Source organism: Coccinella septempunctata, chromosome 4 (genome assembly GCF_907165205.1).
Source record: "Coccinella septempunctata chromosome 4, icCocSept1.1, whole genome shotgun sequence".
NCBI lineage: Eukaryota > Metazoa > Arthropoda > Insecta > Coleoptera > Coccinellidae > Coccinella > Coccinella septempunctata.
The window spans coordinates 30,884,473-30,896,789 of record NC_058192.1 but is presented as its reverse complement, the minus strand read 5'-3'; the positions used below and the strand labels follow the sequence as shown (position 1 = coordinate 30,896,789).

Below are 12,317 nucleotides of genomic sequence, written 5' to 3'. Positions count from 1 at the left end.
ATTTTTGCAGTGCGAGATGCCCTTCAATATGGAATATTTCAGCTTATTTCGTGAACAATTACAATCCACTACACTCACGGGGAGAAAGGGTTTTTTACTGAGGTTTTTCCCTACGCTCTTGTATATCGCTGGATATCGCTGATAAGATTTATATAAATGAACACCTGACCATGGAAAATAAAATATTGTTCAAAGAAGTACGTTCTGCTGCGAAAGAGAGGTCCTATAAATATGTATGGGTTCAGAATGGTAATATCAATGTCATTGTTATATCAAGGATAATCCACGTTCATCACGACTTTGATTTGTCCAGGCTTTAGACTCGTTTAAGTTCTTTTTTTTTTTAATTCCATTTAACTATTATGGATTTGAACATTTATTACCAAAATGTCCGTGGTCTTCGAACTAAACTCAAGGATTTCAAACTTAATGTACATGCTAATAGTCACGATATCATTTTTATAACTGAATCCTGGCTTCATTCTGGTATATTAGATTCGGAAAGTGTTGATCTGAATGAATATTCAATTTTTCGGCGCGACAGAGGTTCAACTTCTATTGAAAAGCTTGAGGGTGGAGGTGTATTCATCGCAGTAAAAAACTTTCTTCAGCCCTCACCTGTTCGGGGTTTTCAGAGTGATGTTGAAGATGTGTGGGCTCAGATCTCTCTTGGAAATAAAAACATCTTATTATGTTGTGCTTACCTTCCACCAGGTAATAAAGAATCTGCCTTATATTTTACTTCGAAACTTGAATCTTTGCAGAAAAAGTTCGAAGGTTGCTCACTTCTAATTGCTGGCGACTTCAATTGTTCTTCGGTGTCTTGGATCCCTAGCGATGCTGACGATTGTTTGGAGGCTGCGAATGTTGAGCCTAAATATCAGAGTCTTATCGACATATTTTCTATTTGGAGTTACAGCAATTTAACATAGATGAGGTTGAACAGGCTCTGAAAAAACTAAATAAAAATAAGGGAGCTGGACCCGATGGCATTCGCTCATACTTTGTCTATTTTTGTTCTTCTTCGTTAAAGTATCCACTAACTTCAATTTTTAATCAGTCTTTACGAAGTGGTGTGTTTCCTGACAGATGGAAGGAAGCATGTATTGTTCCCATATTTAAAAGTGGGGACAGAACTAACGTAATGAATTATAGACCGATAAGAAAATTGTGTATTTTTGAAAAAGTGTTAGAGCAGCTTATTTATACTTCACTTTCATATTTAGTAGGTGACCAAATAATCTAGGAACAGCATGGATTTCTGAAGGGGAGATCGGTTGAGACCAATCTTGTTGATTTCGCTGAGTTTCTCCATGATTCCTTGGACCTTCGCGTTCAGGTCGATGCCATATATACTGACTTCAGAAAGGCATTTGATAAGATTAGTATTGAACGGCTCGTGTCGGCTCTTGCTGGTGTCAGTGTGTGTAGTGTCTTGTTGCGATGGTTCAAATCCTATCTGACGAAGAGACGACAGTTTGTATCAGATAATGGTTATTCCTCTGGAGTTTTCGAAACCAATTCTGGGGTTCCTCAAGGTTCTCATCTTGGGCCACTTCTTTTTTTGATTTACATAAGGAATATATCAAAATGCTTCGAGAGTTGCAAATTTTTACTTTTTGCTGACGACCTTAAGTTGTTTATGAGGGTGAGGAGCCTTGAGGACTGTGTTCAGCTCCAGCGTGAGCTCAATAACCTGATACGTTTTTGTCTTGAAAATCATCTGGTCCTAAATATTTCTAAATGTCAGGTTATTACATTCACAAGAAATAAATGCCCTATAAAATACCCGTACTGTCTTGGTGGTGAAGAACTGTGTAGAGTAAGCCAAGTTAGAGATCTTGGAGTAATTTTCGACTCTAAACTGATTTTTGACGCTCAGGTGGAGGCAGTAGTCAATTCCTCTAATAGACTACTTGGGTACTTGATTCGTCAATGTCGCCCATTTAGTGATTTGACTACTCTAAAAACTCTTTACTACTTCTTCATTTTTCTTCTTTCTTAAACTTCGCTTCAACTGTATGGTGTCCTCAGTATTTGACATACATTGATCGCATTGAAAATGTTCAGAAGAGGTTTCTCAGATTTCTAAGCTTTAAATGTACTTTTCGCCTTGTTCCTGGAAATACTGAAAATTATAATATCAGGCTCAAATTTTTCAGCATGATCAGTCTTGAGAATCGCAGGAAGGTTAATGACATCTTATTCTTCGTCAAACTCCTTAACTTCGAGCTTCATGATAGTAACCTTTTGCGTCAAATTGATATTAATGTACCCGATAGGAGACTGAGACGTCCAGATATTTTCCATCTCAAGTTTCGAAATACCAGATGCGCACAGAATTCGCCACTTCAGAGAATGACTCATTTGTGTAACGGTGTGAATGATCATTTCAATTTATTTTCCGATAAATCCAAACAGTTGAAGAAATCCTTAAAAAATCATTATCCATTATAATAGTTCGATAAATGTATCGTTTCTTGTTTTCTTCAATTATATATAGGTATGTTTTTTTTTGTACTATGCTATTTTTTTTTCTTCTCTCTCTTTCTTGATGTTTCATTTTTGGATTGAGTTCAATTGAGTTGTTTTTCTTTTATTCATTATATATATGATGTTATACCTCAATTTATGTACATGCGGATACAGTAGTGGACTTTAAATAGTCCGTTGTATTCCTTATTTCTAATAAATAAATAAATAAATAAATCATACACCAATATGTATGGTACCCCGTTACGCTAACCTCTGCTAAAACTGTATCTCATACACATGCTATAATTATTGTTTGCTGTTAAAGATAGTAATGCTCTATATCGAAAGAATATATATATATATATATTACAAACAATCTTTCGGTATAGGTTCTGCAGCACGGAGTCTAGCTTGTGTCCCTCTACCTCTTGAAATTCGCCGGTCATCGGATCGTACGCTAATTCTGGTTTAATCCGAAAATGGGACTATTTTCAATTGTCCAATTTTCATGCTCTAAACGCCAATTTAAATAGTCAGTTTTATTTTGCTTTGAAAGTTCTGGTACCCTTAACTGTCTTCTGCTAAATAACTACCGAGCACGAAGCTGACTTTGAAGCACTGGATAAGATGTGGGATTGCTTCTTGATATTTGAGCTGTAAAGCCATCCTTCCTTACTGTAGTTACTTTTCCACGACTTCTCCTCGGTCTATTCTTTAGGGTTCCTAATTCCAGACGCCTTGAATAGATTTTTGAAATTACCCCCTGTGTAACCTTTTATGTCTGCCTTTGTGATATGCCAGAGCAACAATTCTTTCCCTCTGGATGGCATCTTTTTTAAATGCGCGAAAAGAAACAAATTATAAATTCACTTCGACTTGGAGACGAAACAGTAAAATCGAAACTGCGAGGGTAAATATTATCAAGTCATTTGTTAATCCACCTGTTCGTGTTAGTAAACAGATGTACTCTTTCAGTCCATGTAAGAAGAAAAAGAATTAATGAATATTTCATATTAATACTGAATGATTCCATGTAAGTTTGGTTGTGTGTATTTTATATAGTGTGTTTATTATATACCCTCATCGAAGGTGAACATACTCATGGAGAAGTTGCTGTAAAAATTCCGTCACATATTTTGTTAAGCTGGCCATTCACGGTAAAGCCGAACGCATTGAGCCAAGTTTGCCCAAGTCCAAAATTGAGGGACATACACGATTAAACTATCGATTCCGTCGAGCCCGAGCCGTTTACTTCATAAGTTCACTAGTATAAGTGCAGTGTAAATATGCATCTTCACCGTGATTTGATCTTGATCAATAATATGAATGAGGAACTTGTGAACTTAGGTGCCACTACAGTTTGTATTTATGTGAAAAAGAAGAAGAAGAAAACGAAAAAGCTGTGGCAGAAAGAATTAACGCATCTTCGGTTGATTAAACACCTCAAGTTAGAACCTACTCCGTATGGATGAAGCATCATATCATATATGACTAAATATGGTGACACCTATCATGAAAAATGATTGTAATGAATCCCTCTCGAAAAATTATGTTTGTGTCTTTTTCAAGGAATATCCAAAGTAAAAAAGAAATAATGTTGAGCGAACTGAATAGCGTGGTTTCAGATTTGAGTACCTCCCTTCATTGCTACAATAATATTGACCTAGTGAAGTCACGAGACCGACATTATTCTTACAGCTGTAATAAATGAACCAATATTCACTTCTTCTATACCTTTTCAAGTTCAAATTGGCGCTAATCAAAATCAAAATGACATTAGTCAAAATCAAATTGACAAAATCAATTTCAAACTGGCATCAACCAGAATCAAATTGGCATTAATCAATTACAAATTGACAATAAACAAAATCAATTTGGCAATTCTGAATTTTAATTCTTCAGTGGAATAAAATGGTATTAACGAAAAAAAATTATTGAATGATATACAAAGTAAATAACGTCATAATTAATTCAAACTACATATTCGAAAATAACGAAATTTTTCAAAAAATTTATATCTTGCATATCGAATGCAGAAAAAATGAATCTTTGGATATGAGCGATGAATTTTGCACAATTAACAACCGTTGCCTTGCCAATATTATTTTGAACGATATTCTCTAAATTCTGGAAATTCTGGATTCTACCATTTCGTTTCATTTACAAAACAGAGACGGAAGATCGTGTGGTCTTAATAAGTTATAATAAAAAGAGACGATTTCAGACGTTTATTACTGTTCGCTGTTCTTTGGATACCTATTAACTATCTCATTTCGCAGAGTATGCAAAGATTTGAGAGATTCCGAATAAATACTTAGTAATACTTTTCGAGATCTTGCCATCAGAAAAACTCATAATTTTTGAACCAAAAAGAGCTGTGTTGATCTGTGTGATCAACTGATTCAGTTCCATTCGAACGTTGTTCGATTTTTACAATTGATATTTTATTATGTTTAATATCAATTTGAAATTGATAAATGCCCATTTGAAATTGATGAATGGTAGTTTGAAATTGATATTGTCAATTTTATTTTGACTAATGTCATTTTGATTTTGATTAGCGCCAATTTGAACTTTTAAAGGTATAGATTCAAATCCCTTTATTTTAAAAGTTCAAACACTTTCAAGTGGAATGAAAATGACAGCTCTCCATCCCCTAGTTCTCAATATTCAAATTTAGGAAGACCATTCCAAAATCCTTCATCAGGTGTAGTGATAGTTACTACGGTTCTGTAAATGTTTTGGGTATTATACAAAAAATAATACAACTGTTCATTTATTATTTTTTAAGCGAAAACTCCCAAAAAAGTATTCTTATCATTGCTACAACAAAAGCAAACTCTTTAGGTCAATGGGTATTTTGGAGCATAGTGAATAGAATAATCGATGGAATGAACTAATAATTATATATCACTAGTCACTAGCCACTCACTAGTCACTAGCCACTAGATATTATAAAACAAAGTCGCTTCCCGCTGTCTGTACGTATATATGCTACCATAGATCTTCGGAACTACGCAACGGGTTTTGATGTGTTTTTTCTTTTTCAATTTATAGTGTTATTCGAGAGGAAGGTTCATATGTATAATTTGTTAATGATTTTGGTTGGGATATGACAATAATTATTGAAAATGTTGAAATGGGTCCGTTCCAGTCGGGCTTTTATCGACAACGCTGAGAAAACTATAAGAGAATGACCAACTACTATTATGTAGAGCTCAAAGAGATAGATATGCCATATATCTAACTCAAGAATAACCCACAATAATCAAACTCAACATTTTGAATTTGATTCGAAAATATCCTCCATTTGAAGAGGTCTTCTGAGTGTCCTGAAATAAATTAATATACAAATGAATATGACCCTCATCTTCCGCATTTATTCCTGATGAAAAATTCTCTTTGTAGCATCTTCCTTCAACGAATACATAGCGATATATTCCAGGTTGGAAAGTTACATTTTTCGGCAAGAAATAGGGAGGGGGTCGACGGCTCATGCCTATAAATAAGGCGTATGGCACATATGAACTTTAGGATTAGTAGCGTTAGCATACGTTTATCAGGTCTACATCGAAAAAAATTGATAATTATTACTCAATAAAAACGTGCTTTTCAGGGCGAAAGCATACGACAAATTGTTCATAATCATCCGTATAGTTTTTAGGTGGGAGTTCAAACAAGAACTGAGTGTATTTTGTACGGAAATTAAAAAGTCATGTCTGGAAGACGTCGTCGTTACAACATTGGTCGTATTACAGTTAATGCCGGAAGTGCACGTTAATTGAGAGATGAAGTACATTTGCATCAGCATTGCTCTCGTGCGAGGCCGGGCGGATCTATTATAAAGATTGCATTTATGCCTCACCTTATTATTATTATTAATTCAATATAAAAATAGGTATAACATACTTCCAATGACGATATTACGACATTATGACCAGAAAAATTAAATGAATATTTCCCTCTCATTATGCGAAATATCCCGTAAGAATCGGGCAAACTACACCGGAATGACTCAGCCGGATGGATATTGGCTCGATTGTAAAATCCAACAGGACCTTTAGATGGCTTAGGCCCGACCAAAATTTCCCCATACACGGTGGAATATGCATCGGAGCGAGCCGATTCCACGGATTCTGGCTCGATGGCTCCACCGTGAATGGCCAGCCTTAGGGTGATCGACAAAGCTCAAGTTAATGCAAGCCTATTAAAAATACCACATTCGTAGTAGATATCTCATTTTGATTTTAACATTCTTTCTAGAAATACTCACATGCAGCATTGTGAAGATTAAATGGATATCAATTCTCACCTGAGGGATTGGTGTCAAAAAATCTCATAGTAGCTTGAAGGACGTTGGTGAAAATCAAGTTATGCAGATTGATTGAAGCATTCATACAGATTTTGTAGAAAAGAAGAGATCTCAATGTTGTAAGTACGATCGCTATCACAATAAATAATGTATAAACCTGTATATAAAATACATTGTTCGAAGCATCACTGGGTACAATATTGACCAAAGACGTTTCTGTGGTTGAAAATGATTCAAAAGTTGTGTTTACTTGAGGCTCCATTGTTGTTTTGAAGTAGTCTGTTGAGTTTGAAATAATGGACGGTTCTGTATTCATTGAAGTTCCAGTAGATAACTTCGAATATGTCTCTACTTTACCAACATTATTCGTCCTGTAACAAAAATAAGTGACAATACCTCAATTCGTTTGAAGTGAATAACTTACCAGAATGTGACCCATAAATCCCCACCATTGCAAGCTGTTTGAGCCAGTATGAGAAGAAGAATTTCAATCAATAGAAAGAAAGTACTCGCACCCGCCCTATAATAATCTTTATATACTGAAAATGACATTGAACCTCGTTCAATAAGTTCTTGTGTTTCCTTGGGTTCTTCGCCTAGTTCTTCCTGATCACCTAAACCGAATGACTAAAAAAGATGTTGTTCAAAATATTTTTTCAACATAGTAGAAATAGATACCTTCAGAGAAATTGTTGATTTCGATGGAGATGATTCATTTGGTGGAACCTCTGTAGAACTTGTCTGCCGCAAAAGTTTCAACTCATTTGTGGAGAGCTCTATTGGTCGAATAAATTTCTCAACTTTACCCTGAAAATAACAACATTAGTAATGTTTATTTATTATCAGGTACAATTTTGTGGTGCTCCAACAGTTTTATAAAAAAGTCCGCCATGGCATATGTCTAACTTTCGAGGATAACCGACGATAACGAATTTTAACATTTTTGAATAAATCCAAAATAATGTTCCATTTGAAGAGGGTTTTAGACTGGCATGGAATAAATTAATATGAACATATCTGCTGCATTTGTTTTTGAAGATATACGACAGGTTAAAGAAAAACTTATTTAGGAAAGATGGCTACATCGAGAAGAAGTTATAGAAGGTTAAGAAGCGCGATCATTTCGATTTGGACAAGGATCGTAATGAGTGATAACATCGTTTGGTCGTAGGGAATTATGGAGATTTCTTTTCAGGATGGTTGTGCGAATTTTTCGGTAATGGGAGCTACCGTGTATGAATTCATCGCTAGATGTGCTAGTGTAGCTTATGAGGTCCACATCATAGACTCACTTATATGATTAATATTAAGTTTATGGTCTCCATCTATCTATTATACTTATATTGATGTTACGTGTTTTATGCTATGAAAGAAGTGAAGTCAAATGGTTGTCAGAAAGGGACTTACACACATGTGCAAATCAAAAATCCAAAAATGACGAACAAGATATTGATTAGTAACCAAATATTTCTGTACTCAAAATTTCCCATAATTTGGTGGTTAAAACCCGAAAAATATGTAACTCCATTCTAGCTGATTTTGCAGGAGAGGCAAAAAACTTTTTTTCATTACCCGTACTCCCTTTATTTTTCAGAACTCTAATTATCACTACATTAATTGCAGAAACTAAAAATAATGATGAAAAGCAACATTTACACAAGTTTGGAATATTTTGAGGTTCAATTGAACAAAAAGTTGGAATTAAACAATTTGCTTTATTAAAAAACAATAAAATAAGTTGAACAAAATTGAATATTTTCATTAAAAAAAAGAAATATACATAATTACGATGGGTATATAGTAAATAGTTCTATTGGTAAGCGATGTTGTTATAAAAATCATGGTAGTCGAGTTCCAAGCTATTAACTGTTGAAGGTGCTCAAATTTCTCTTTCTTTATTTTTCTTCTCTCCATGTTCGAAATTCGAACATTATTCTAAAAAATAATCAAGTTCAATAATATGGAAAATTCCATCTGAATTATTCACAAAACTGGGTCACGCCGAGCGAGCCGTCGATCTACCGAAATCTGCTGACTGGCTAGAAACAATTGATGCAACCGGGGACTCCGTCAGTGCAGTAATACCAAATATGGCAATGTTATTTCTATCGTCATTATTCAATTTAGTATATAAGCTTAGACTGTAATAATAAAATCATCATTCATCTTTAGTTTGATCAATATACCTCTTGGGCAACTGTGGAGTTAAGACAATCCCTTGAACGTTCTGAGTCTGGTCGTTCAGTTGCCCTAAAAACTTCAAGCAAGTGTTGTTTCAACCAAAGAAACAACATTTTTTGGTCCTTCGAGCCGGATCGAGAGAAAGGATTTACGACCCTAATCTCGATCAAATCATCAACGCCTGTGGGGAAGTCTTCCAGAGCCAAATCCAGCGCCAGCAGAAGCCCTCCAGAGCCAACAACCCATCCGTGAAGAAGCCATCCAGCGCCAAATCCGAGCCCGTGAACAAGCCTTCCGGATCAAAAATTCAAAAGGCCAGGGAACACACCGAGTCCACTGGAAAAAATAAGAGCTAAGGATTTACGACCCTTATCTCAATCAAATCATCAACGCCTGTGGGGAAGCCTTCCAGAGCCAAATCCAGCGCCAGCAGAAGCCCTCCAGAGCCAACAACAGCATCCGTGAAGAAGCCATCCAGCGCCAAATCCGAGCCCGTGAACAAGCCTTCCGGATCAAAAATTCAAAAAAGCCAGGGAACACACCGAGTCCACTGGAAAAAATAAGAGCTAAGGATTTACGACCCTTATCTCAATTAAATCATCAACGCCTGTGGGGAAGCCTTCCAGAGCCAAATCCAGCGCCAGCAGAAGCCCTCCAGAGCCAACAACAGCATCCGTGAAGAAGCCATCCAGCGCCAAATCCGAGCCCGTGAACAAGCCTTCCGGATCAAAAATTCAAAAAGCCAGGGAACACACCGAGTCCACTGGAAAAAATAAGAGCTAAGGATTTACAACCCTTATCTCAATCAAATCATCAACGCCTGTGGGGAAGCCTTCCAGAGCCAAATCCAGCGCCAGCAGAAGCCCTCCAGAGCCAACAACAGCATCCGTGAAGAAGCCATCCAGCGCCAAATCCGAGCCCGTGAACAAGCCTTCCGGATCAAAAATTCAAAAAAAGCCAGGGAACACACCGAGTCCACTGGAAAAAATAAGAGCTAAGGATTTACGACCCTAATCTCAATTAAATCATCAACGCCTGTGGGGAAGCCTTCCAGAGCCAAATCCAGCGCCAGCAGAAGCCCTCCAGAGCCAAAAACAGCATCCGTGAAGAAACCATCCAGCGCCAAATCCGAGCCCGTGAACAAGCCTTCCGGATCAAAAATTCAAAAAAGCCAGGGAACACACCGAGTCCACTGGAAAAAATAAGAGCTAAGGATTTACGACCCTAATCTCAATTAAATCATCAACGCCTGTGGGGAAGCCTTCCAGAGCCAAATCCAGCGCCAGCAGTAGGACTCCAGAGCCAACACCCGCATCCGCGAAGAAGCCTTCCAGCGCCAACTACGAGCCCGTGAACTAGCCTTCCGGAAAATCAACAAACAAAAAAAAAATTCTTCAAAGCAGAGATTTCATGAAACCTCCAACCAACATGGAAGAAAAATTGGGAGAACAAATGACTATTGGCCAAGACCTGAGCAAATGGACAGATAAAAAAGAAAACATGAAAATAGGAGATATCGTACTAGTCAAACAGGACAACATTAATCCCAACCATTGGCCCTTGGGAAGAGTGACGCAGTGTCACCCAGAAAACGACGAATTTGTGAGAGTGGCTACGATACGATGCAAAGATGGGAAAGAGATCAGAAGACCTATAACCAAAATCTGCATACTCCCGGTCGAGCAAGAAGAAAGAAGAAACGATAAGACGAGAGACCAACTCCGGACGTCAGCACCCATTCATGACCATGCCCAATAAAGCACTCGATCGAGTGTCACACGAGTTAGGAATAGGACAATAGAAGTAACAGATTGCCAACACTGGAGCTCCAACATCATAGCCTGCAGCACTTCGGCCTTGGGAGTAATGTTCGAAATTCGAACATTATTCTAAAAAATAATCAAGTTCAATAATATGGAAAATTCCATCTGAATTATTCACAAAACTGGGTCACGCCGAGCGAGCCGTCGATCTACCGAAATCTGCTGACTGGCTAGAAACAATTGATGCAACCGGGGACTCCGTCAGTGCAGTAATACCAAATATGGCAATGTTATTTCTATCGTCATTATTCAATTTAGTATATAAGCTTAGACTGTAATAATAAAATCATCATTCATCTTTAGTTTGATCAATATACCTCTTGGGCAACTGTGGAGTTAAGACAATCCCTTGAACGTTCTGAGTCTGGTCGTTCAGTTGCCCTAAAAACTTCAAGCAAGTGTTGTTTCAACCAAAGAAACAACACTCCATGTACAGACTAAGAAGTTCAGCAAAATTATAAGCTTGTTGAACTTTATTTCTTCGGACCACCATTTCCTTCCAATCTCCACCATGTCTTAGTTTGTACTCAACAATTCCATCCGGTCTGTACTTTAGTTGTTCTACGTCCGGGTCGTCTAGAATTATAATATTCAATAGTGGAAAAATCTTTGAAAACCCCGTAAGTGGGAAACTGTACAATATAGGGTCGAGGCTTAGAATAAAGCTGTTTTGCAGTACTGGATATAATCAGCAGGAACGTTTATATCACGGTTTCTCAACCGTCGTTCAATGGCAGAATGCATCCTGTCTGCCTCCATTTGCGTATTTTGGAAAAACAGTAATGATTCCCACTACTAACTTAAGCTGCGTTCTATCAAACAATCAATTTACCTTTGTTTTCACAGCAAAGCAGCACTATTTTTCCACTACTTTTTATGTTATCCGCTGATGTGATGTGGTTACGCACTGACGCCGTGCTAGTGTAAGGGAGATACACATATTTCTTTTAAACAATTTCAAGCACGGAGATACACATTAGTCTATTTTGCGCGGGAAAAATATTTAACTGTTCGATGGAACTACACAAATTTCTGAGCATGTAGATGTTGAAAACCGCTAAGAGTACGCATCAAAATCTCTTTTTTGATTAAATTGGGAGTTACACATTTTTCGGGTTTTAACGACGATATTTTGATGTGTGAAATGACAAGCCCCCGTCATCGTAGACTAACAAATCTGGCATATTAAAAGAAAGAAGAAGAAGTTTGTCTATGTTCAGGAACACACTCTACAGAGGCGCCAACTGGTGAGCACAAAAACGATAGACCTCATTGCAGTTTGTTTTTTAGTTATCTTCATTGTGAGGGTTTTCGTTATATGCTCATCAATTTTATTTGATGTTGGTTATTAATTATTATTTTTTTACGATTTCATTTTTCTTAGTGAGGTTTGTTAATTTTCTGCTCATTTTCTTATGGCTTGAGACTTGCGGCTTTCACACTTATCCCAGATATTATTATGACTTTAGCCTTGCGGCTTTCACACTCCTCTCCAGAGGAAAATTCACTTATCCCAGATATCTCAG

The 12,317-nt window shown here is 37.0% G+C and overlaps 1 protein-coding gene across 2 annotated transcripts in view; it reads right to left on the bottom strand.

The window, feature by feature from the left end:
- LOC123311970 (ATP-binding cassette subfamily C member 4-like) overlaps positions 1–12,317 on the bottom strand; it is a 161,063-nt gene that overhangs the window by 58,020 nt on the left and 90,726 nt on the right. For both annotated transcript variants that reach the window (XM_044896114.1, XM_044896113.1), the window contains exons 10-12: positions 7,466–7,594; positions 7,212–7,414; positions 6,788–7,158 (exon numbers count right to left, since the gene is read on the bottom strand). In XM_044896114.1, coding sequence (XP_044752049.1) covers positions 6,788–7,158; positions 7,212–7,414; positions 7,466–7,594 — 703 coding nt within the window. The remainder of the gene's footprint in view (positions 1–6,787; positions 7,159–7,211; positions 7,415–7,465; positions 7,595–12,317) is intronic.